A 25435-nucleotide genomic window follows, 5' to 3' on the forward strand; every position below is an offset into this window, starting at 1 on the left:
GGGCGTGGCGGTGGCGGCTGCCCGGCGCCGCCGCCGGCGCGGAGGTGCAGTCGCCGCCTCAGTCGCGACAGGTGTGCGCGCAGGACCCGCCTCCCGGCCGCCGCAGGTGCCTGGGGCTGGGGGGGGGGGCAGGACCGCTGGGCCGGCGGGGGGCGCGCTCCCGCCAGCGGCCCTGTCAGCGGGGCCGGGGCCGGGGGGCGCTGCCAGCGCGGGGCCGGGGCCGGGGCCGGGGCCGGGGCCGGGGCCGGGGCCGGGGCCGGGGTGGGGGGGGCCCTGCCAGCCTGGGGCCGGGGCCGGGGCCACGGCCGCGGCCGCCGCGGGGCTGCCCGGAGCGGGACCGGCGCCGGTGGCTCCCGCCGGGCCGCGGCAGCCCGGTGGTGGGGTGCGAGCCGTGCGGGGCTCTGTGGGTGTCTGGGGCCCGTTACCCGCCCCAGAGGCGGGCTCCAGTGCGCCCCTCCGGGCTTCCCCTCCGGTGCCCGGCCCCGCCGGCAGCGCCCGCGGGGGGCAGCGGGGCTCTGTCGGCTCGCACGGTCCGGGACTGAAGGGGCTGGGCCGGCGGCGGCACCCCGGGAGCTCCGCTGCTCAGCCCAGCGCCTCCTCCGGGGCGGGGGGCGCGGTGCCCTGCTCCGGCGTGGGGCCGCGACAGCGGGGCGTGAAGCGGGAAGAGCCCCGTCCCGTCCCGCCCGCCGCCGCGCACGGCCCGGCGGGGTTCCCCTCGGGAAGGTGCTTCAGGGGCACGAAGCCTCGGAGGGGCCCGCGGGCAGGCGGGGAGAGCCTGAGCCTGCTTGCGGCCGGCGGTCCCGTGCCCCCGCCGCTCTGGGCTGCCGAGCCGTTGCAGCAGGTGTCCCCTTCTGCAGAGGCTTCAGCCGTCCATAAACCAACCAGTTCCACCTCGGGGCAGGTGTTAGCCAAAAGTTTTTCTTTCAGAACCTTTCCAGATGTATGGATTTTTATTCTACTGTTAAACTCTTAGTTAAAGGTACTGGAGCTAGATTTGGTGCTAAATCACAGCCCTTCCCTTCCTTAACATCTTGCACAACTCTAGATTCCCTGTCCCCTCCTCCGGACGGCGTGCTATCTTCAACATAACCTGTCTCTATTGCAATATGCAGAATGCTCGCGATCTCCTTTAAATTCTAATACGTACAATAAAGGACTATTTCCAGAAATGACTGGGAATAAATTATGCAGAAGGAGCAGCGAAAAAAGTACAGAGACGCTTGAACATGGTGAGACTATAAACGTATGGGAAAGTGCTAAGAATGTGGAATGGCATTGAAAATGTGGGAGCACAAGTTTCAGGGCATCTTAGTGTTCTGTTTTATGTCTTTTCTAGTGACTGAGATTCCAAATATGCTGCTTAACTTTCCATTTGAACATCCTAGCAGTAGCTACTGCCTTTATAAAGAGATTTTTGCCAAAACAGGCCTGATTGTCTTCAGGTACCCGTGGCTTTAATGGAGAAAATGGTAGGGAAACTGGACAAAAACACCACAGGGGAGAAAACGCACCCACAAACAGTGATCACTACAGGCTGCGGTGGAACGCTTGCACATCAAACCTGGGCTTATTTTCTGCACAATTGAACTAGATTTTGTTTTCTCACTATTTTACTGAACCTGTCCTTCCGTGTAAGGTGCGTGTCAACGAGCAAGCTGTTCTCTCTGCCAAGGGAGGCTCCTAGTGAATGCCCTGCTACCTTTTCCTGGGCAAAACTGGCTCCGTTTTGTGAAAGGCAATTAAAACTGCAAAGTGGGGCTTCAGGTGATCTCCCTTTGGCTCGAGATTAATCATAAACCAAAGCTTAAACTGTAGCATGATTCAGAATTCTTTTTTAACACGGACTTTTTTTTTCAGGAGTAAATTCTGTCTATCATCTCTGCATCTGTATTCTGCGGCTTTATTAAATCTATATGCTAAATGTTTGCTACTGGGCATGAATACCAGGGACTACATCCTGTAATCACAGGAATGCTTATTTACTTGCATGTGCAATATGCTTTTTAAAAAGGGAGAAAATTGAGCGCTCGTATTGTATTCTAATTAGATCCTTGTTCTTTGTGGATGATCATTTGTGCAGTTGGCAAAGGCTGGTAACTATTTTAAGCCAGCCAAATGGAGAGCATCCTTCTCTTAGTTCAGTCTGGACGAAAGTTTGCAGATTAACAGAAGAGGGTAATGTGGAGATGCAAAATGTTTTCAAGAAAGCATGAATTTCAGAAAGTAACTCTGCAGCCTGAGTTTCTCTTGCCAGTTGAAGGGGCACTGGATGCGTTTCAGAGACTGCCTTAAGCGGAGATGCGAGTCTGAGGCTGCGGTAAGCTGCAACTGGAAACGTAACGTTGATAAGTAGTTTCAGTGTGTTTCAACATGACAACAAAAATAGCCTAGCTTTTCTCGTTTGCCACAACAGGTCCACCTGTACATCTAAAAGCACCATCTAAATCACTATCTTGAAAAAACACGTATTGGCATGGTGTGTCATTCTCTCCATTACATCAGGTGAATTAAGTAAGGAATGTTAGAGAGTATCCACCAAGACAGCGACGTGTTCGTCTGCTGCCTGTTTTATCTCTAGGCAGCGGCAGGGTGCAGCACTAGAGAGGTTCCTCTGGTCCCAGCACCAACTGGGCACTTCACAGACCCAGAGCTCCCCTCCCAGCACTGGAAATTGCTGGGACTCACAACTCACAAAAGCGGTGAGACTCTGCTTGCTGCAGCTGAATTCTTTTGGACTGAGGCGTTGCAGAATCCCGAGTCTTTGTCATGTTTAAGCAGTTGCATTCTATGAGGATTTCAGAAATGTGGTCTTTCCTACCTTTGATTGACCGTTTATGTCAAGGTGTCTTAAGGTGCTTCCATTTGCAGTGTAACTAGTGGTCAAGCAGACCCGTACTCAGACTTCCAGAGTTCTGTGGCCTAATGGTGCAAATCAGTTAAAGAAATGGGTGAAAAATATGAGAAAGAGATCAGCCTGCCTGATGGTAGCATTGTAGGATCAGTTAGTGCACTTGCTACAGGCATTGTGTGACATAAGACCAGGGATAAAAGAAAAGAGGAAAAGAGGAAAAAAGGAAAGGCGTTGCCCTACAAGCTTTATTTTTGTCTTATCAGAGAACTCTTTAAATTAATCTCCCCTCCTTTCCTCCTCCACAAAAGAAAACTAAGTATGTAAAAAGAAAAATCTGATGTAGTCTTGTTGGCTTCTGTGGTGAATAGCTGTACAAAATCTCTTTCCCTTTACAGCAGGACAGGGTGGTTAAAACTATTCCTTTAGGTAACTGATAGCTATTGCAACATGAGGTTTACAGCTGCCTCCACGAACAAATGACTTGTTTCAGCTCACAGAGGAAACGGCTGCTGCGTTAAGAATGAACAGCACAAGAGTGAATGAAAAATGTTTGCATAGGAATTACATCCTCTTAGGTTTCATAACTCAAGCCTTCTTACATAAATGCCAGCACATTTGGTTTAGAAACCAGAACAAGAGAGGGCATATTAGGGCTTCCTGGAGGCCGTGCGTGTGTGGGAAACACAGAGCTTCGCATTAGCATCCTCTTCAACCGCAGCTCGCTTCTTACTCCTGTTCTGGCTTACGGCTTATCTCTGACGCCTTCCATTGTGGCTAGTGTTTTTATCAAGGGCACCATCTCAATGGCATCTGCAGAGGAAATTATAATTTTAATCTGATGCCTTTTTTGGAGTCAGTTGAGGGACAAGATCCTGAATGAGCAGGGCTTAGTGGCACTAGTACGCTGGGAGCACCTGCATGGCGACTTAGTGTCGAATCACTTTGTGAAACTGCTTTTCTGCTCACATAATTCTTATTGCTGACACTGTCCTTTCTTCCTGAGCAGGTATTTGTGGTGATAAGATGGAGCCTTCCCCGTTTAACAGAAAACAATGGACTTCGCAGTCTTTGAAAATCACTGCGAAAGAGCTTTCTCTAGTCAACAAAAATAAGTCGTCAGCTCTTGCGGAGAGGTTCTCCAAGTAAGTGCCGTGAGGCTGCTGAGCACAAGCTGTGTGTGTAGGTTGACAGCTGGTACCTTGAACAATGACTGCTTCACTGACAGTTGCTTTGCTTCTTAAAAATAATATAGCTCTGTAGGCATCTAAGTTTCTGGTTTAATATGTGCTGGGCAAAAGTTTTTCCAGTGGCTGACATTGTATTGTTTCAGCAATTGGAATTATAACATCTTTTTTCTGCTGTCGGAAAATAAAGTAGAACGTTTTCTGTCAAACTACAAATTGCAATTTGTTTTTGAGGGCAGAGTATTGGATTATAGGCGGCTATTGCCATTAGGGTTTTACTTCATCAGAAATGGTCTTTAACTGCTTGAGCATGAACTACATAGGTTTCTCTGCTAACATGGCATTTCCTGCCTGGTACTATGAAAAGTAGCAGTAATGCTTTACCAGTTAATTGGAGACCAGTTAGGAATGGCAGTTCTGTCAACTGGGGGTGCTAGATGTAACCCTCTAGTAAGAGTTCTGTCCGAGAATTTCACAGTAGCTATGTTCTTCACGATGTCCCCTTCCAGATGGCTCACAAAACTTGTGTAGAGAAGGAATATTACCCTTCCCTTTCCTCTGAGAGATGGGTGATGGCTTACAGTCAAATCATAAAGTAATATTTTATACACTGAGAAAGCTGCGTGGTGGTAGCCTGTACATGTTTTCTGGAAAAGCTTTTATTTCCTTAAGGAAATATATAGACTACAGCTTGGATTTTCAGTGGGATTTGGGCAACCAGGTCTCCTAGGCTATTGCATTAATAGCGTAGCAAGGGTTTGGAGTATTTAAATCTTGAGTGTGGGAGAAACTTTAGGGAGTCTATAGGGGAAGGATAATTGCAATCTGGACTTTACACAAACATAGCTCTTTAAGTACTCTGGCCTAAGGAGAAGCTGCTTGCTTTGACCACTCTTGTTAAGGTAATTTATTCACCTATTGAAGCTTGATTACAAAACCTGGTCATCTTGCTAAATGTTGATAATCCTTTGAAAAGGGCTTAGTGGAAGTAATCCAAACTGCTATTCCTTAATCAAGTAGGGTCCCTCTACATAAGCGGAGTCAGTTCCTTGGAAAAACACAGTCCTACTTACTGGCTTTGCCAACACCGACACGCATAGTGAGGAGCATAATTTTTCTAAATTGCTGTTCCCTAAATATTTGTATGTGAAAACATTTTTTTCATTCCATGTAGTGTTTAGATTATCAGTTTTGTCAGGTCAGAGACATGCAAATTGCAACAGCAGAGACTTAAACAGTGTGCTGTGCTGTGCTAACTTCCAGAGTGAGCGCTGTCTAGGACTCTTCAATCCTTGTTTGTTTCCCAGTGTGGTACTTGACTTTCATCCCCATGTTTCTCTCTGTTACTTCTTCCAGTATTGATCTCTTTTCCTCCATAAACTAACTTTCTCAGCGTCTCGTTCGAATTTTGGAACCTTTATAGTACAGAGACATAGGTTCGTGTGTTTGTATTGATTAAAGAGGGCCAGCTACACTCCTTCAGCAGCTTTCAGTCTGTACAGTAAATGCAGCTTATGGAGCAGAAATAAGGGTACAATTTGCCTACTCTCTAGTGTAACAAGAGGAGAAATCTACATAGGAGCACACCAGTCACAGCAGAAAAAAACCCCAAACAATTGTTATAAAGAAAAATGAGTCATAGGGCAGGTATCTGCACGTAGGAATTTTTTTCTTAGAAGGAACTGAGCCCGTGGTATACATTAGTTATTGGTTTGATACCAGCAATTATTTAAAGTCTGAAGCTGATGACTACTATGATATTAGCGTCTCATTTACTGCCTGTAACATATTCACAGTGGTATCAAAAGTAGAATTCCACGGATAAGAAGGACAGAAACATCATTTGCCCGAGGAGACGTTGGGTGACATTTCTTCTCTTTGACAAGCAGAGCTCTACTTATAAATGGCAAAATTTGTCACATCTGACTAATTTGTGCATTTCAAAAGCAACGTGCAATCACCTCGCGCAGTACAGTAATCGGCGCGGTCCGTGTGCTCCTAGCTGTGGATGTACTTATGCCCAGTGGAGTGGTGTGCAGATTGCCGGGAGTTTTCTATAGCTTCTTAAAGGACTTTGATTCATGATCCAGGGTGGCTTATCTTCAGAGGGCTGTGATTACTGTTTCCACTGCAGGGATGGTTCAGCTGCTCATGAAGCAACTGCTGAATTGGTGCCGTTTACAACCCAGCACAGTAAAATAAACTGGCACTTATGTAGATTTTCTGCTTATGCCAAGCTGTAATTCGTTACAGTTCAGCAGCTGCTGTATAAATAGCTGAGTTATTCCTGCAAGGGGGCACAGCAGACAGCTGGGTGGCGGAAACAATACAGCTATTCCAAGGTAAATGGTCTATATTTGAGAATCGGAGTGCTTAGGTAATGAAAAATATTAATGTATGCTATTATTATAAACTGAATGACTTAAAATATGTCTGTCACTTTGCATTGTTCTGGTAGTATTTGCTACTATTTTTCCAGCCTGTGGTTTTATTTGATAGGTCTGGGAAGTGCACAGAATCCTTGGTGGGGAAAAAAAAATCTCAGCTGACTTCAAGAGCCTTAAGTATTCTCGTTAAAAACTGTTTGTGGTTTTTTGTTTTTTTTTTCCTCTCTTTCCTCTTTCTCAAAGGTATCAGAAAGCTGCTGAAGAAGCCACTGGTGAGAAAAAAAGAAGTGTAAGTATTTGTTTCCTAGGCAATAAGCAACAGCCTGCAATCAGAACCGATCACCTACATGCAATGTTTTGTGACAGTTGATTTTTGGAATATCAAAATTGCTGCCATGTATCCTACAAAAAACTTGGCTTAGACATAGTGTTTGCTTTTGACTCCTTCCCCCTACCCTTTCTCAGTGTGAATGAAAGGAAAGAAAATCAAATGCCTTGCCCAAAGCTACATGTTGAATCACCAATTCGCTCCTCAGCAAAAGGCAAAACAGGTTAGCCACAACGCATGAATATCCACCTCTTTGTTCTTAGCTGTAGGCAGTTGTGTGGTGCCTCTTCCTTTCTTAACTAAATTTAAAAGTCTGCTTAAAAGAAGCTACCAGCCTCTCTGAAATCTGACGTGTGTATCTTTGATAGCCGTAGAATCCGTTAAGGGGGATCTTCTCTGAAGTGGCTTACAGGGTTCAAAATGCCCCTGGATGAAGGAGAGCCATCCTTTTTGGCTCTGTTACAGCCTCGCATTCCCTCCTGTGAGCTACGTTCCACTTACTGTTCTGGGGTCAGGGACCCTGGCTGAAATACCAGGCACTGAGATTGCAGGTCTTTGTATAAGCAGATCCTCAGTTTAATTTTTATTTGAAAAGACCGGCAATATTTTCAGGGTATGTAGGTAAGTCTTTGTTAGACCATGCTGCCTTCGTCTCTTTAAAGCTTGGGGAGTCATTCTTTTTCTGTTTGGGATATAGGTGTGATAAAATAAGCATTCTAAAAATTACTCTCCAGTCTTAAATTTTCTTCGTTGCTTGTGTGATCAGGGAACAGGCAAGTCCCAAGCGAGAATGACTTGTGTTTATGAAGTATGCCGGGACTCCATAGGCATCGTGTCCAGAGGTGTTCCTGTGGAAACCTGCTGCGCAATTTTCAGTACTTCTGTTACATTACAACATTTGCCTTATAACTTTAGTACTTTCTTTTAAACACAGTCAGCAAGCAAGCTGATCTTTTTTTGAAGTCTAGGTGGATTCAAGTTAATTTGCAAAGCAGCATTCAAAATGTGACCAGAAGAGTAATAGGGTGAGAGACTTAAATCCTAATATAGCTGCTAATCCTGTTTAATTCCTGTAAGCCTTGTAGACCTGTTCCACTTGCAACGAGTTCGATACATAGTGGTCTGCGTAAGGGAGAGAGCGCAGAAGTGCACTTGTGGCAGGTATTAGACTTGAATGAATCGAACATGGGCTGGTCTATTACTCTGGGGAGAGGCAACTACCTGTAAGCAAAACTAGTCTGAAAAGCACTTGAATGTGAGGAGTACTACTGCTCCACGTATTACCGTCGAGCTCACAGTGGTAAGGCAGCGCTTGTGACTTGGGTGCATGTTTCCTGCCGAGAGCTTTCAATGTGTTGAGTGAAATAGAAGAAAAATTCCAGCAAATGATCTGGTATTTTTAAATGGGAGCAAAAAACCATTTGTTGTCAGCGCTTAGCTTGAGCCTTACACTGCATGGTATAAAATGCCAAAGACAGATCTCTTGTAACTAAAACGCTGCTGTTAACTGATGGTAGAAATACATAAGTCCCCAAAAGTAGTGGTTTCTGAAAGCTAATCTGTAGCTTTTTGGAAGGCCTACTAATTGTCTTCTGAACCAGCTGGAAGACATTGCGACATTTGGCACACCACCCATCTCTCAGATGGCTGCTTTTGCTATTGTTTGCTTGTTCTAGGGCTAGAGACCCTTCTTGTGGGGATTTTGGTCCCCTTTCCTTCATGTGTGGATTCAAGCCTTTTGTGTGTCATTTAACTCATTAGAGCTTGACTCCCTTTTTCCTTATAAGGCCATCCTGTTTGCTCACTTCCTGCTTTAGCTCCTGACTTTTCTCTTCTCCCCCCTCCTTCCTTTCCTATCCTGGATGCTTTCTCCATGTGGCACAGTTGTAACTATTCACAGCTGTCTGAAAAAGCAGAGAGCTGAGATCAGAACTGAGCCTTTAGCTTCCTTTCGCATAGAAAGGAAGTGCTTGAATGCTTCATCGGGCATATAACTGGAATTAACTTCTTGTTCTTTGTAGAACACAGAAAATCTTCCCCCTCATTTTAAAAGGGGGAATCTGAGTGTACTAAAGAAGAAGTGGGAAAATCCAGTGCTGGGAACGGAGTCTCGGAAGGAAACGCTACGAAGCAGCTGTGCTGAGGTTAGGCACAAGGTCGCCAGCCCCGGGCTCGCAGTCGGGAGCAGCCCTGCTTCTTCCCCAGACACGGAGCAAACCCTGGGGGCTGGTGCTACATCTGACACCCAGGCCCCTTCCAGCACCCCTGGCCAGCTGCAGTGTGCGGGTGGTGACAGCGGAAACTTTAAAAGCCACTCACCAGAGAGCAGTAACATGGAAAACTGTCTGAGAGAGTCCAGAGAAGTGGAAAAGCCTGAAGCCAGCGAAAACACGGACTCTTCGGGGAAGATCGAGAAATACAACGTTCCACTGAACAAACTCAAGATGATGTTTGAAAAGGGTGAAGCGACTCAGACCAAGGTAAGGATCTGTCCCTTCAAATCTTAAGAGAAACTAAAACTCTGCTGCCTCTTGGGCATCAGGAAAAGTCCCTGGAGGGAGTGGCTCCAAACTATTGACTCTGCAAATAATTGTATTCATTGTTTTAGTTGAAACATAATGTAGCTGGTGTTAATAACTTACTTGAGCTATACAAATATGCGCAGAGTGCTTATATTTGTGGCTATTTGTGATTGCTCATTGGAGATGTAAAATGAATTTGCTTCTGAAAGGGGTACAGTTTAAGACGGAAAAATAAGTATGGAATTTATTAAGATTTTTTTTTTAAAAGGAAGTTGGGACTGTTTATATCTTGTCTTTAGATTAAGATGAGTTACGCAAATATGAATTGTGTAAATATATATATGTGTATACTTATATATTTATAAAAGAAAAAGTAACTGTTTGAAGTGAGCTCAACAGTCTCGGGCAGTTGCAGTTGAGATGGAAGTACTGCCAGAGTTAAGAGGTTTTTTTATATATGTATCAGTATGTGAGTCACACATAGGCACATACAGAGAGAGATATACAAGTCCTGCAAAATACTCCCATCTTCTCCTTGCTGTTCTCTCATCTTTGTATCTTAACAAATGTTTCTTATCAGAAAAAAACTCCTCACGGGGGAAAAATAAGCAGAGATAGCCAGACAAGCTCCTGCCTTCACTAGTTTTGACTTGCAAATGCACAGGGCTTGCATTTTCTTACAACTGCTCATGAAATCTGATCCTGCATGTGGACTGCAGACTGTGTGTCCCCGGGGAGAATTGCTTAGCTAGAAAATGAGTTGCATATGCTAGTGACTTGCAACATAGTCCTGAGGCCTTGATGCTGGTGGATTTTCCAGTTTTCTCATAGTTTCCTATACTTCTGGCTTTGTTTTACTGCGGGTGGTTTTCTTGCAGTATTGAGTAAAACAAACAAAATTTGTACAGAAGTTGTCTAAATGTGTAACAATTAAGGGCTTCAGAGGAGCACTTCCGTGTTAAAGTGAGTTTTGGGTCTGTATATAGTAATTTCACAACTTAGATTTTCGTAGTCTTTGTCATTGTGTAAGAGCTGCCCGTACTATCACCTCCGCTGAAAGGGTGGGCTGTGGCGGGTGATCTCCCGATAGCGCTTCTCTGAACTCTTGCTGTAGGATTAATCAGTCAGGATTCCACAGGAAAGTACCGTTTTGCAGATGGGCTTCAAGTAACTTTATCTTAGCCTGGGGAATAAATTGTTTCAGAGCTGACTGAATCTGGAACTGATGTTTCTGTCAAGCTTAGTAATTCAAATATTGTTGAAAACCAATTGAACACAGTAAATACCATACAGTAGGTATGAAACTGTTCAGGTTAGGTTCAAATTATATTCCTATTCCAAGTTCGTCTGGTTACTTTTTAATTTTAGAAGGGAAAAGGCACGAAGTGCTCTAAAGTTTAAGTGTATGGGGGGGAGGAAGTGTCTTGTAGTTAGAAAGCACTATTGTAAGATTTCTGGTTGTGGGAATTTATCTGAGGACTGGAGGATGATGTCATGCAGTCACGTACAATGAAGATAGTTAGGCGCCATGGGGACACATCTTTTTCACTAAGGTAGGAAGCAACTACGGCAGTGGTGTAAGTTCGGCTAACTGCAAGCTCTGCCGTCGCCTCTTCCATTTATGCTTTTCCTGAACTCTCCGTTGATAAACCCCTGGTTTAAGTGCAAGCCAGGCTTCAGCTGAGAGATGGCAGTTTTCCTTGGTATTTACTTCAGTCTTAAGGTGTAACTGCTGTCAGAGCTTTGCTGATGAAACATCTGTATAAGCTAAGTAGCAACATGGCAGTAACTTCATGGCAGTAAAGATAAAACGACTTGCCTGGTTGCGGAGCAAGTCTGTGGCAAGAATCCAGATTAGAGCCTGGATTTTCTGAGTTAATCACCCACCCTAAACGAATCTATTCTCATTTTCAGGGTTATAAGCAAAACCTCATAGTTTATTCATTTATTCATTCAGATCTTGTGCTGTCTTCTGCAATTTAGATACAAAGCAGATCTTTTTTAATTGCATCTTCATGGACAAAAATGCTCTAATCGTGTCAGAGGCAGGCATGTCGGTCGAGATTGGTCCAGCACTAAGCAAAGACTGAACATCAGGTCTTTTATCAGTTTCAAAGAATTCTTCCTGTAAACGATAGCGAAAGCTTACACAAGGAAGATCAGAAGAAAAGAAAGAGCGAGCAGAGGTGCAATACTTCTTAACAAGTTGTCTCCAAGTTGGTTTGTGTTTTTCCTTTAAGGCAAAAACTTACTGTCTTGTGTAGCTAACCTTATGTGCAGGGTCACGTTTGACACGGTTAGTATATAATGAAATAGGTGTAACTTTTATTTGGTCTTTTGCCCAACAACTCTTTGTGCCCCAGGCGAAATGCTGTTCAATCTGTTTGTGGTACCTCTGCACTCGCTTCTTTTGTCTTAGAACCTTGAGGCTTTCCAGACATGAGGAATATTTTATCTCATTTTGTAAGTAGCAGAAGCTGTGGCGTGGGAATTGTGGCCCAGCCAGGGCTGTAAAGGGAACTGAGTGGCATAGGCTAAAGCTGGGAGTCAGGGATTCCTTCATGTGAAAGGTGTTACCTTCCATGAGCCATAATCACCCTAATTGCTTGTGGTTGGTCAGTCTATTGATTGTAATGGAAAAAGTCCCTCATCTTCCCTTTGTTAAACTGTTTGTTTTTTTTTTCCCCTATTACTCTGCTTTTTTTCCCAACAATATAAAACTGTTGATATAAAATCTACACAACATTGACTTTATATCTGTAGGTTTTAGTTCTAAGACGGGTACAAAAATATCTCTGAATTCTAACCAAAGCTTTTGTATTTTGGTGGCTTGGATTTTTACTCTCAAGACCTAGGCTAATTGTGTTATACAACTTAATCTACAGAAAAGTTCTTCAGGTGAAATTGTAGTACCTGTAGATGTCTGAGGTGGCAAAGAGGACAGGAGGAGAGGAGCTGGCAGGCCTGTGGAGGTGATTCAGTTGACAGTTGGGAGTACTCATTAACTCAGCCTGTTTTAGCTGGTCATGAGATGGCTGCCTCTTGTAACTGAACTTCTCCTGCTGCGGTGGATTCCACAGCAAGGTGGTACAATGGGGGGGAAAGCTCTTCGCTCTTAAGTTGGAACTTGCCAGCCTTCAGGAAGGTCCTACCGAGTCAAGCAGAAGAGTCTCTTTCTGATGAATATTGAATCCTTCGCTGCTGCTAAAAATATGAAGGTTTTTGGTTGCTTGGAAGAAAACATTGATTTTGTGCATGCATCTAGATGAGGTAGGTGCTGGACCCTGCTCCAGAATTCCTGCTGGTTGTAGCTGACCGAACCCTTGTCATAATTGTTTGACAATGCACTGGCCCCTTGAGAAGTCTTATTTAGAGGTTGAATTTGTTTAATAATTAATTTCAGCCGTAATTCAGAATTCTTTGTCCTCTAAACATGAGGGCAGTCCAGCATGATGTTACTGGAGAAAGACTACAGTGAAAATAAATTGAAATGAGATTCTGAAACAAAGGAGAATGAGAAGAGGCAACCCAAACAAGTTTCCAGTCTTGATTTCTAACTGTCTTTTGCTCCTGAAAAGTGCTGATGGTTTCTTTCAGTGAGGTTGGAGTCCCAGATGCTGGATCTAAATTACTTGAATTTAAGACCTTTGTTCCCTAGTAGTGAAAACTTCCTTATGCACCCTGCTGCCAGTTAAACCTCCCATGTGTCTATACGGCAAATTTGTTTTTTCATTTGTAGCTTTGTCACTCCTGCTGTGTGCAAGAAAATGTGTGTGGTGCCATATTATTAAAAAAAAAAACCAAAACCACCAACAACAAAAATAAAAAAAACCCCAAACCCAGGGCAGCAATAAAATAGCCAGGGGTTTCAAGTGGGCTAATAAACATGTTTTCTCTTCTGCATCCTCAAAGGACCTTGTCTTCAAGTGTATTCTGCCTACAATGATCTTCTTTGTATACTAGTCAAAAGCTAGACCCTTTGAGCAGCAAACTTCTGAGTTGTAAGAACTTCAGACTTGTGGGCTCAAGGTGACATTAAAGCCAACGTAGGCTGAATAAGAATCATCTAAGGATAGTTTGCACAGAATGAGGAATCTGCAAGTCCTTACAAGTGTGCAGACACTCCCAAACTGAACCTATCAACACATTCAATGGAAGGAAAAGACTTGTCATAGCTAAGCTCTTTTCCAGTAAGAAAAGTTACCAAAGTCTTAAACCACAGAAATAGAAAATATTTCCCATGCTAATGGAAAAAGAGGTTTTCCAGCTGCATTTTCCTTTCCTGGTAAAGTTGCTGTTTTGTATGCCAAAGCAGCCTGATTTTTCACAGTGATTATCTTACAGTGCAGTTCTGTTAAAATAAAACTTTGGAATTTCCTTCAGTTTGGTGACCAGCAAATAAGAAACTTGTTGGAAGTTGGGGGGGGGGGGGGGGGAATGTGTGGTTGGAGCATCTTGCCAAACCTGCCTTTTTCTGTACATTAGCCTCAATCTTCATTTCCAACTGGCTCTGTGATTTAACTCTTCCTAGGGAGGGAACGTTCTGGTATTTTATAGTTGACTTTCAGCTGTGAAAACGTCCTATCTTGACGAAGTCAAATTAAACTCTGCACTTCATGAGCATTTATCAAAGCTGCTGAAATTTCTTTTTACAATTTCTTATATTGAGCATTAGATTTTGGGGAGTTGGTCTTAACAAATGCGTATGAAATCTGATTGAGCCAGCCAGAGCATCTGTGTGGTAGTGCTACGAAACACCCTGTCCAGCACCGCATTGCCGATAGTGATTGTCCTGGGTATCTGAGAATATTTATCTCTAGCGCTCTCCTGCTTAAGCTTCAGCCTTATCAGACCTAATTAGGGAATTATTTGGTACCAAATGCATGAGCTATCCAAATCAAAACAAGTGACTTTAGATAACTTTTATTACAATAGTATTCTTCTTTCTGTTGCTGAAAATCAATGCAAGTTTTTGATAGCTCACTCCTTTCATCCTTTTTCTGATTTTAAATCTTCATAAAATGGCCTTGAACATCAGCTTCGAGAGAAGTTGTATGAAATGCAAAAGTCTAGACTGAAGTTTTGTATTTGCAGTGGTAAATGCCTAAAAATCTGATCTTTGTGGTTCTCTGACTTTTCAACAAAGATAACTAATCAAAGGGCATCTACTGACCTCTTCAAGAAAGTGTTTTCCAGGTGACAGAGGGTCAGGTATTCTGTGATCAAACTTTATATTGGTTAAATAAGATGTCACCTGCTAGACTTGTTTATTCCAGTAAAGCAGATTTGCTAGTGACACCTGTGCATCTTAAAGGATTATACGCAACAATCTTTGTTTGTCCGGGCAGCTGATAGGTGGGTCTTGTCTCTAACAGGTGCTTAGAGACCAGAGGAAGACAGCAGTCGGCAGGCGGATCTCTGAAAACAGCCTCTCCTCGGAGGACTTTGATGTTGGCCAAGGAGAGAAGAGCCATAGCACATCAGGTCAGTAAACCTCATGGTTTGTGTTTCGTTTTGGTTTGGTTTTTTTTTAGTTTATAAAATAAAATTACTTTATACAATACAATGGAAATAACTTTTGCCTTTCAGAAATGGAAGAAAGTGCAGCCATCTTCTATCTGTAAAGTCCATGCAAGCATTGCATTTAACGAATTAAGTCTTGCTGTGAATTTTAAACCATTATACTCTTAAGCACGGGAAACCAAGGCACAGGAGATAATTAGCAAGTTAAGGAATGGAACCCGTTTTTTCCCTGTGTCTTAATCCTAGAACAATCTCAGAACTACTTTTAATAGTCAAGCTAATTTAGAAAGTAGCGCACAGACAGACAAGACAATATGCCGCCTTCCTTCTTGCTTTAATTCTTATCCCTCCTACCCCGTCCAGACACGGGTAACTACAGCTAGCCTTATGACTTGAGCAAAATTATGTATTTCTTCATATGTTTGGAGACTCTTTTCTAAGAAAGCATTTACAATCTTTTGTGTTTTCAGCCTACGGCTAATATTATATCTCACTGCTTAGTGATGCACATTGTGTTCTTATTTGAGCAATACTGGAGAGAATGGCAAGGACTACTTACATTTGTTGATTGTCTTCAAGAGGGACCGTAATGATTCATAGAACTTTTTAGTCATGCAAGGCCACTAGCTAGTAAAAGGTTGTTTTTTTATCATTTTTTATTGAACAACTAAGCTATTACTGAAGACCTGAGGAAGCTGGATAGCAGAGCAGCCACAGGAGCTGGCTTTTTAAAGTTATTTGTCTAACATCTGATAGCAAAAATGAAAGGTGGATGGCAAGCAATGGGGCATAGTTCTGAGAGTCAGGAGATCTGCACCTATGCAAAGTCTTAAGGTCCCAAATGTTTCTTTCCTCTTGAGATAAAAACAGATGCTTCAAATGATTCTGTAAGACTAAACAGAATTATTTCATAACATGTTTGTTCTCAAAATCCTCATCTGTAACATGTCATGCAATAAATTATTTTCATGGAGAAGGTGGAAGTGGCAGGTGAGACTTCCTTCCTCACTTCCCATGTTTTCCCCAACTATCCCGCTATAGGAATGATGTATATTTCCATTTAGCCCCTGTAGCAGCTGCTTTCATTTGACAATAACAGCAAAACAATCTTCCCTGTTAGAACTGTTTGCTCTCATTACTTCTGAGACCACTGGCTGGACACTGCATCTGGTGAATATGCTACTTCTGAAACTAGCTGGATTAAATATGAGACTTGGAGCATAAACCTTTGACTGAAGCATTTCTGTGCTCTTCAGATCTGGAATTTCTGTGGTCTTGGGCATGGTGAAGGGATGGGATTTGTAAATCTTTCTGTAGACAGGTCTACTGGTGTTCCTGACAGTTACCCTTCACTCATGTAGCTCTTCTTCCAGGGCATCTTGTAGATACCAGTCCAGCGCTCAGCCCAGATAAGGCAGAGACCAAGAAAAGCCTGGAGATGCCTCGCTTAACAGAAACTTCAATAAAGGATAGGCTGGCGAAGTATCAGGCAGCTGTGTCCAAGCAGGGCAGTTCCACAGGCCTCGTTACCACGGTAAGTCTGTTCTTTGGCTTGCGTAGAAGTGAATTTTTGTCCCCACCTGAGACGGGAAAGAAGATCTTATGGGAACCAGGCTTTTTGAAGATAATGCCATCTTCTTTTGAAAATAACTTTGTGCCCCTTCTTTTGAAAATAACTTTGTGCCCATAGGAGTAGTTTCTAATGAAGGGTTGCCTCTACATACTGCAGGAAGAAATAAGTATTTGCGTCTTCCTGGAATAGTCTTGAAAGTTTTCCAAGGAATTAATTGCTGGCACCCTGACTGAGTTCCTTCTGAAACATAGCTGACATTCTTTTTCTTTCTGCATGTCTGTAGCTCTCTGTATGCAAAACAAACTCAATTCTCTATTGTACATTAGCTATAAGCTAGGGGAAACTGAGGCACAGTAAGATGGAGCGCCTTTCAGTGTCATACAGTGGACAGAACCTGGATCTCTTGGCCTGCAGCTTTGGGATCTCCAGCCAGTTTTCCTCCCTTTTGCTTTTCACCTCCCTTCAAATCTTCTCACCCATTATCTGAATCCAATTAGACTCTTGCAGTGAATGAATCCGTGCCAATTTTGCAGATATTTGATCGGGAAATGAGCAATTAATGAATCATGGTACAGTATTGCAGCTGAAGAGACTGCAAGAATCTAAGCTTTTGTTAAAAAAATGCTTAAGTACATTTGCTGGAACTGTCTGATGCTTTTGCTTAATGATGGGAACTTTTATTGCTTAAGAGTGACTTCTATTAACCAGAGTAATAAATTTTAAGAGGATAGGCCTTTTTAAGTTAGGAAACTTGCACTGGAAATAAAAACCAAACATGATGATTCTAAGCTTTGGAAGAGTGCATGCTTCCTGTGTATCTTTGTAGAGAGGCAGAAGTCCCTACCCAGCTGAAATGATTTCTGAATTTCATATGCAGTGTGGGTCTACTTCTCCAGCCCTTGGGAGGAAAGTCAAGTAAACTTCACTGCATGAATGGAAAGTAATTGCAGCCAGTGCAACAAATCTGATTAACTGCTAATTGCTGATTTCTGCATCCTGTTTCTTGCCTGGATTTAGTTTGCTACATTGCCTTTTCCAGTTTGTGCCTCGGAGTGGTAGCTGATCCACTAAATTATGTCCTAATGGCAAGAGATTTACTATAGATGTCTCTTGAGACTCTTGTTTGCAAATCCCCAACGCTATCAGTTTGAGTGTCAGTCCAGCCTGATGCTCTTAGGATGTCCCATTTGGCAAAATCTCTTTCGATTTCGACCTAGCACATTGACAAGGGCAGCACATAAGATGGAGCAAATAAGGGTTTCGGAGGCCAATGTTTGCAGTATTTCTGTGTTCCAATAGCAGCCATAACTCTTGGATATTCCCCTTCCCTGCTGACAAAGCAACTGGGGCTCTTTTGATATGGTAGTGTGGTATTTGTACTTCCCTTCTCTTAAAATGTGTCACATCTGTGCTACAAAGGAAAGCCATAGTCTCTCTTGGGAACAACTATTTTGAGGGCATTGTGGTGCAATTAGGCCTGGATTAAAAGTGATAGACACTTTTACAGTTGGTTAGAGTAAGGGTGAGAAGCAATCATTTCTATGCATTGCAAGTGATACAGGGAGGGGAGGGAGAGATGATGGACGGCATATTTAGAGATCGATACATTAAAATGCTAACATTCAGTTACATACCTGTTAGACGTGGTTGGTTCTGTGCAGACTTGCTTACGAAATCCGGTAAGATGCTGGTGCTGGCATTTGGCTGTTTCTCTTTCACAGCGAAGATGCCTTGTGAAAGGCACAAGTCTTTTCTCCGATTATCTTGTATCCTGTGGCAATGAAAGAAACACGAGGTTTCACTGGATTTTATTTGTTTTTTAAGTCTGAAAGATTCTTTTGTGAAAATCTTAAACAAGCCAGTTTGTCAAGAACAAAAATCTCGGTAAATAACAGAATTATGTTTTTGACTAGTACTGAAGCAAGGGTAGGATTTGCTTTTATGTCAAATTGTATTTTCCAATTACACAGTGCTTTAGATAGTGCTTGTCTTGAAATACTTGTACTTTCCAATGAAAAGATAACATTTCTGGAAAAGTAAGATGTGGATTGAGCAGGGGAAATGAGAGTTGATTTTAAACAGGAATCTGGACGTAGAGAAAAGGGGTTGTTCAGAAAAATGCTGGCATTACTTCCGTAGAGTATAGCAAAATTCTACAGCCCCATCTTTTTTCTTCATTGGAATGTATCGCTTACCAGGTTTGTATAGATTTTTATGCCCCTTCCTTAAATTATCACTGTCTATACTAGGAAAATAGTTTAAGAAAGATTTTAAGGAAAACAGAAAGCAAGTACTTTCCTAGGGGAAAAGAACCTGTCAACTTTCAAGTGCTTTATTCTATAGAATGAGATTCAAGCCAGTGAAAGTGAACTCAAGAATTACAAATCTGAGCAGAAGGAGAATATGCCACCAAGTCTTGAGGACTCCATTTCCTATCAGGATGGGGAGAAGGTAAGATGCTCATGCTGGTGAAGATGAAGGACTTCACTTTAAGTGGAACTAGTTGTAGGAGCACAGCTGATGGACTTGTTCCACATGCCATCTAGAAATTGAATATGAGCAGCTGATACAGATTACTTACATGCTGCAGAATCCTGATTTTAGTTATTTTTCTTAGACTGTATCTGAATTATAAGCTAGCAAGTCTCTGTGGAAGACTTTTAAGTGGAGGTAGAGAATGTCTAGAGACAAATCTTCAATTTTCTCCGAGAGTTGCCCTGTCTTCTCAGTAATGACATGCCTATAGTGTGGCAGAATCCTTCAATATCGTGCTTATGAATTTTCTGATGGCTTCAGCAGCTGACTAGGGCTGAAACCTCCGATGCTTTTGTGGGGGTTTTTGTCCTGTGGTTTTTTTTTTTACTCTGCCATTAATTTTTGATGACTATGATGAAGCCACCTAAACTTTTTTGTGTCATATTTCCTAACTGTAAAAAGATGATTCACAGCTAGGTATTTGGGGTTTTTGTGGGTTTTGGTGGGGGTTGGTTTTTTTTTTTTTTTTTTTTTTTTTTTTTAATAAAGCAAAAAAGAAACCACACCAGAAAAAAAAAAAACCATGAGAAGCTTTGTGTGACACAAGTAAAATGAGTTTGTCACTATTTCTGCATTTAGTGGCTAAATTTTGATTAAGGTAACTGAGAATGCCAGTTTGGGTTTGTTCCTGGTTTTGAGCTGTAAATTGAGACTAAATTACTCTGTGAATTAGAGACAATAAAGCACGCTCAAGCATTTGTATACTAAACTGGGGACAGCAGACAGGATAAAAGTAGCTGAATAATAATTGGGGTACTGTGTACTCCAGCCATTCTGAACACGTGGCAGCCTAATGCCAGGAGGGCTTTTAGAGCTTTCCAGCCTTCCTCGGGCAAGGGGCCAAATTGTTGCTTTCAGCTGTTCCTCACTGACAGCTGAGCAGCTTCATGTTTAACTGGTTGAGGCTGCTTTTTGCTAAAAGGTGAGTTAATTAAAGGAACACCTGTTAAATCAGAATACTTCCCTATTGTTGAATGGAAGATTTGAATAAAATTTCTTGTATTCAGCTGTAATTGTGAAGTTACTTGTTGAGGTGTCCAGGTGCAATAAAGAACCTGAATAGAACATTGTTTGAGAGCCAGGATTGTCCTTTTGAAATGACATGATGAACTTTGGAAATAAGCCTAATTAAAACTACTAGTAGTAAATGTCAGAAATGGGAATCTTCTGGCAAAAAGGAAACAAAAGAAACTTGCTAACCTTCTCTTGTCATTTTTCACACTGAATCCATGAAAGCTTTAGTAGCCAGACACGTGTGACTCTGACAGCCACAGAACATGCTGATGCACTTCCCAGTATACTAGTGTTACAGTTATTTTTTCAGTAGACCACAGTATGTTAATATATGTAACTTGCTTCCTCGTTACCTCATTAATTTGCAAACTTCAGTTGCTTGCAATGGACCTTCCAATCATTAAAGTGAATTAGTGATGATTTGCACTTAATCTTGTTACAGTACTTTAGTTTCTCAGCGTAGCTATTTACAACTATTTGATTTAATAGCAATAGTGCCAAATTTAATAAAGAAATATACATCAAGAGTGTTATCTGTAACATGTTTAGTATCTGAAACTGGTTTATATCCAACTCTTCTAAAAAGTTTTGTTTTTTTTTTTTTTAAATATGAATCTGTTTCTGAAGGAGGATGAACAGGATAGGTCTAGGCATGTTTGTCCCAACCTGGGAACTGCAGACTTCTAGTTCTACAAAAGCTTTTTTAAAATTCAGCTGTTTTTTTTGTTTGTTTTTTTTTGTTTGTTTGTTTTCCCCAAAAGCACTGTCTTTGCTGGATGTTTAAATGTCATAGTTTTGTCAAATGTTGGAGGGAGCCATGAGATTTCCCGTAAATGTGTACTGCTTGGTGTCAGGGGGTTTCTAAGTAAGAAAACATGGACGGTACATCAACGAAATCAACAAGGATTTCCGAAGACTAACAGATAAAGGTGTACAAGCTGCAGGTGTTTGGGAAAACAAAAATATGATGTTTGTGTGAGTGAACACTATGGCAGATGATCTGAATATTGCAAGAGCTGTAGAATTATGAGGATGTCTACCTTGTAGCAAGGATTAACATCCTTGCCAGTCAGCTGGACTCTGCCTTGTGCCTTACAAAACAAAAAGTAGCTTCATGTGCACCTCAGTGTGGCCGGTGTCTTCCTGTTTAAGCACTTACGGTGTCAATCTGCCTGTTGTGTTACTCAGGCCATGACTACTCAGACTTCAGAAGGTCAAAGGTGCTCATGGTCTAATATTCTCTTGCAGGTTTCTGTAGGTGAGAACAGCTTGTCTTTCCACTCTGGTCTTCTAGAGGATGGCAATGGTAAGCACTTGTTCTCCTGCCTCAACAAGAGTAAAGCACACGGCTGAGGAAAAGCACTAACCCTGCCCAGTTGTGTGTAGGATGCTTCAGATCAGTCCTGTCAAATGATGAATTTGACCCAATAAAAATCTGTCTTGTACTAAAAATCTGTCCTGTGCCTAACTCAAACTTTATAAGAATTTCTTTCAGGTTTAGCAGTTCATTTGCAATTGTAATTCTAAGACATCTGTAACTCTTGTTTGCTCTGATTGAACATATTTAAGTGTAGCTTCCCCACCATTTGGACTTAAACTTATAGCTCTGGCAACTACTACCTCAGTCAATAGGCTGAAGTACTTATTAATGCAGGACAATTACCAAGTGTCTCCGGTGTTGTCCAGAGATAGCCGAGTTCCTATTCAGTGAAGTATGTAAGCACGTTCTCATGTTGCCTTAGCTTTACGCCTAAATTCAAGCCCACACGTGGGCACTTTGCAGAAATGAAGAACAGTTCCTGGAAGTTAGATGTTGGATCCCTTTATATTAATTTCCTTTATATATCAACTGAACTTTCCTCGTAAATTAGAAAAGTAGAATGATCATGTTTAAATATCTAGATCTAAAGGTTTAATAGCAGATGCTCGAGAAAAAATGCGTTAGCCCTTAGCTGGTAGGATTGCTGTCTGGTCTTATGAGCACAAGCCTTCCATGGTTTTAAAGTCATAGTAATTACCTTTTCTTCTCCCTCTGCTCCCTTAGTTGGACAAAACTTGGAGAGCAAGACGGAAGTTCAGAAACCTGTCAGCACAAAGCAGCAAAACTTTGGTTCTAAACCAGCTGGCCAGACAGATGCATCTCTGCCAAAAGCAGTGAAGGTAAAGCAGCGATTTATTCTCAAACATTGGCGATGGTTAAAACCAACTCACTTCTCTTTTTAATGTTGAAAAGCCTTAATGCAACCAGTGCGGTCACAAAGGGCCTGGTGGTAACTGTATCAATATCTGGTCTGTCTTCATCAGACTGTGTTCATGAGGGAACTCTAATTCAGAATGGAAAAGCATCTCAAAACTGTTAGTTTTTCTTCAAAGACTAAGTTTGAGTTGCTTGCTGGGAGTTGCCCTGCTGCTGTTTACAACAGTGTGCCCCTGCGATACAGGCAGTTTCTCTTCAGTGTGGGAGAAGGGGTTTGAGCAGGGGATTGTATTGGGGCTTGTCTGCCTCTTGTAAAGTCAGTGCTCCTAGAGACTGGCACTGAGGTCCTGATACTGCTCTTCAGAGCCTTTAGGAGGCTGGGACTTGGCTTTCCACCCTCCTCTTCCAGCTCTTCCCAAGGTAACTGCAATTGGTAGCAACTTTCTAGTAAAGGTGCTGCGTTGATTGACTCCACAAAGACTGAGTCTGGCATTCTGAATAGCAAGTCCGTAATGTTACATTTTCTTTAGCGGGAGCTATAAAGCATAAAGCAGACAGAGAACTTCTTGGATAGGAATGTATTTGCTAATCTTATTAGACACACAAACGGCAGTGCTGAACATTTTGATCACACTGAACTCTCTTGTCACGTGTGCTGTCTGGAGTTAGGATGCCTGTTCCCTGGGCTGCCACAGACTTCCTGGCTCACTCCTGAGGAAACAACTGTGCTTTTGTTGTTTTCCCCATCTTTGAGAGGAACAGCACTGACCTCACGAAGACCAGCGAGATGTGGCTTCCTAGTGTTCTTGGAGTATAAATGCCAGTATGCGGAATTAGAGCTGCCTATAACATTTTTGTAATCTCAGTCTGTTACAGCGTGCAAGATACACACAACCTGTGTGTCTTGGTCCTCTGTGCTGTCTCTTTATATTATTAGAACCATTTTAGCCCTCTGCCTTGTTACTGCTTTAGATGCTGCACTGCCGAGATAGAAACCCAGATGCTGTTTATTCATGTAAGGTTCCTTTTTGTCTCTTCCAGCTTCTGTTTCCTGTTCTTGGTTCCTAACCTCTACTCCTGCCTTCTGCTTCCCTCCTAATGTGAGCTCAACTCTCAGCTTTCTCTCAATTTTTTTTATATTTATTGGGCTTCACCTTCCTCCTGTAGCTCCTATCTGTAGTATGCCTGGAAAGGAGTTTCTCTCTCTTCACACCCCAAAACGCCTCTCCATCAGACAATAGGGCTCATTGTTATACAAGTAAGTTCCTCTTGTTAGATGGGGATGTGCATTGCAGAAGCACATGCCAGCACCGTAATGTCATCTTGCAAAACGAAGCTGTCAGGGAGAGTTGCTTTTTGATGGGCAAGCAAATTGTTGCTGCCTTACTCCCTCTGGCAAGCACGGATGGTTAGATTTGTTCACAACAGTAAACTCTCATTTTTTGAGATTCTATTTAGTGACTCAAAATTCAGAATTCATATGCAGTTTTGGCAGCACCTAGAAATTGTGGATTTTTTTTTTTTTTTCAAAAGGAACCCTGAACTTTTGTTGGTCAAGCTGTCATCATAATTAGAACTTTAATCTACAGTAACTTCAAGCAATGCCTTAACAAAATTGAAATACCTATTAAACTGGAATTAAATTGGCAGCAAACTTTACGGTTGTGACAAACTGGCTTCAGCTGGCTCTGTCTTCAGCAATCTGTCCCTCATGTATTCTAACTTTCATTGCCTAACCATTGTTTCTGGTCTGTTATAAATAAATTGCTGTAATTATGTCTTCCTGTGACCTTCCTGTTTTTTCTTTAGCCATCATATTTTTCCGTAAAGCTTTTTAGTATGTTTGTAGCAGGTAATTCTTTGTCAAAGGAAAGCTACAATGTCGATGTGTCTGTGCAAACCCATGGTGCCTAGGCACTCTTTTACCCTGCTGCTAAAGTAGTTGTAATCAACATGCAGCCTGAGACTGCCAAATTTTCAACTGTAAGTTTGTTTAATTTTTTCTTTAAAGTGTCTTCCCTGTTGGCCAAGCTTAATAGATTCCAAGAAGTGAATGGCATTGAGTGACCCTTTATCACGGACAATGTACTTGCTTCCTTGATGCTGTCTGAAAACAAAATCTGAAATCGTTCCCATGCAGCGCAGCAGTGACACTTGACTCCTTAGCATTTACGTTTAGCCTTGCACTAAACTCTCAGGAAACTCTCTTAGTGAGCACATAAACAATTTTAGCTGTTTAACCTCAAAGCCCTGCTTACTTTAAGTCTTGAGCAAGTTTGAGGGCTGCATGTCTTGAAACCTGAGTATAGTTTCTTTGCGATAGAACTGGAATTGCTTACAAATGAAGTCAGAAGTGTTTCCGGCTGCCTGCATCTGTGCTGAGGCTATCTCCTCCCCTTGAAGAGAGGAGAGCATTTAGCAAAAGTGGATTATTTCAATCTGTTGAGCAGCCTGTTCCACTCCTTTCCCCTCCCCGCCTCTACCTTTTATTTTGAGGTTATTTCAGCTCTTTTCCTACGCTATTTTTTTTTATTTATTTTGGTAAGTCTCATACTGACTGTAATCTACCTGAATATTTCTTCATCATTTTCCTATAAAGAAAAATTGAGGTTGCAGAAATAGATTAGACAGCTTTTTGGGAACTGCTCAGTCAAAGTTATAACTGAGTTCCAGTATTTTCATTGTTCCCTCTCAACCATTGGTCAACTTGTGATGCTTCAGCTGTGGAATTCATTGGGGCAAAACCCTGGCTCCCTGTCAAGCCACAGCAATCCTGTGGGCCTGCCATAGCCTCTTCCTCGCTCGTTGCCCACCAGAACCCACGCTGCCATAATTAGCGCTGAGTTGCAGAAAGTGAATCGCTGCAATTTTTCTGAGAACTCTGGAAGCCGTGCATGAACCCAAGCCAAGTCCCCTAGCAGTTGATTCATTTTCCAGTTAATAAGCTTTCTCTTCTTCCCGTAGAAATTTCAGTTGCCAATGAAGGAAATCTGTGTTGGGTGTCAGAAGACTGTGTACCCGATGGAAAGGCTCTTTGCCAACCAGCAGGTGTTTCACATCAGCTGTTTCCGCTGTTCCTATTGCAACAGTAAACTCAGGTAAACACACTGCTCCATTTGGCTGCCATCTAGGAAGTGTAGCTTTCCTCTTCAGCAGCTGAGGAAGATGTTGTTCAGGCTTAGCGGAGCTGAAGACAACCGTAATCCAGTGAACTGGAGAGGAGCGTAGGAGTGGTAATACAGTCCTAGCTCTGCCAGTGGCTTTTGCACTTGGTGCAGTCTATTTTTAAACTCTTAATGTAATTTTACGTGGGGAAAAATA

General features: G+C 42.4%; 1 protein-coding gene and 1 long non-coding RNA gene across 5 annotated transcripts in view; one reads left to right on the plus strand and one right to left on the minus strand.

The window, feature by feature from the left end:
• Positions 1-25435, plus strand: part of LIMA1 (LIM domain and actin binding 1) — a 27827-nt gene continuing 2392 nt past the window's right edge. Inside the window, exons 1-10 of one of the 4 annotated variants that reach the window (XM_087771030.1) lie at positions 1-106; positions 3858-3993; positions 6666-6711; positions 8772-9230; positions 14648-14756; positions 16157-16329; positions 18712-18819; positions 21166-21223; positions 21962-22077; positions 25079-25212. In XM_087771030.1, coding sequence (XP_087627156.1) covers positions 3875-3993; positions 6666-6711; positions 8772-9230; positions 14648-14756; positions 16157-16329; positions 18712-18819; positions 21166-21223; positions 21962-22077; positions 25079-25212 — 1322 coding nt within the window. In that variant the 5' untranslated portion in view covers positions 1-106; positions 3858-3874. Of the gene's footprint in view, positions 107-742; positions 1230-3857; positions 3994-6665; positions 6712-8771; positions 9231-14647; positions 14757-16156; positions 16330-18711; positions 18820-21165; positions 21224-21961; positions 22078-25078; positions 25213-25435 lie in introns of those variants that run through there. The other 3 variants (XM_087771026.1, XM_087771027.1, XM_087771031.1) reach the window with 3 other exon arrangements.
• LOC148053965 (uncharacterized) overlaps positions 16238-25435 on the minus strand; it is a 13455-nt gene continuing 4257 nt past the window's right edge. The window contains exons 2-3 of the long non-coding RNA XR_015707742.1: positions 18003-18139; positions 16238-16375 (exon numbers count right to left, since the gene is read on the minus strand). This is a non-coding gene — a long non-coding RNA (uncharacterized LOC148053965). The remainder of the gene's footprint in view (positions 16376-18002; positions 18140-25435) is intronic.

The sequence above is a fragment of the Nipponia nippon genome, unplaced genomic scaffold (assembly GCF_047370975.1).
Source record: "Nipponia nippon isolate SJK-2023a ecotype South Korea unplaced genomic scaffold, ASM4737097v1 scaffold_35, whole genome shotgun sequence".
NCBI classification, from domain to species: domain Eukaryota; kingdom Metazoa; phylum Chordata; class Aves; order Pelecaniformes; family Threskiornithidae; genus Nipponia; species Nipponia nippon.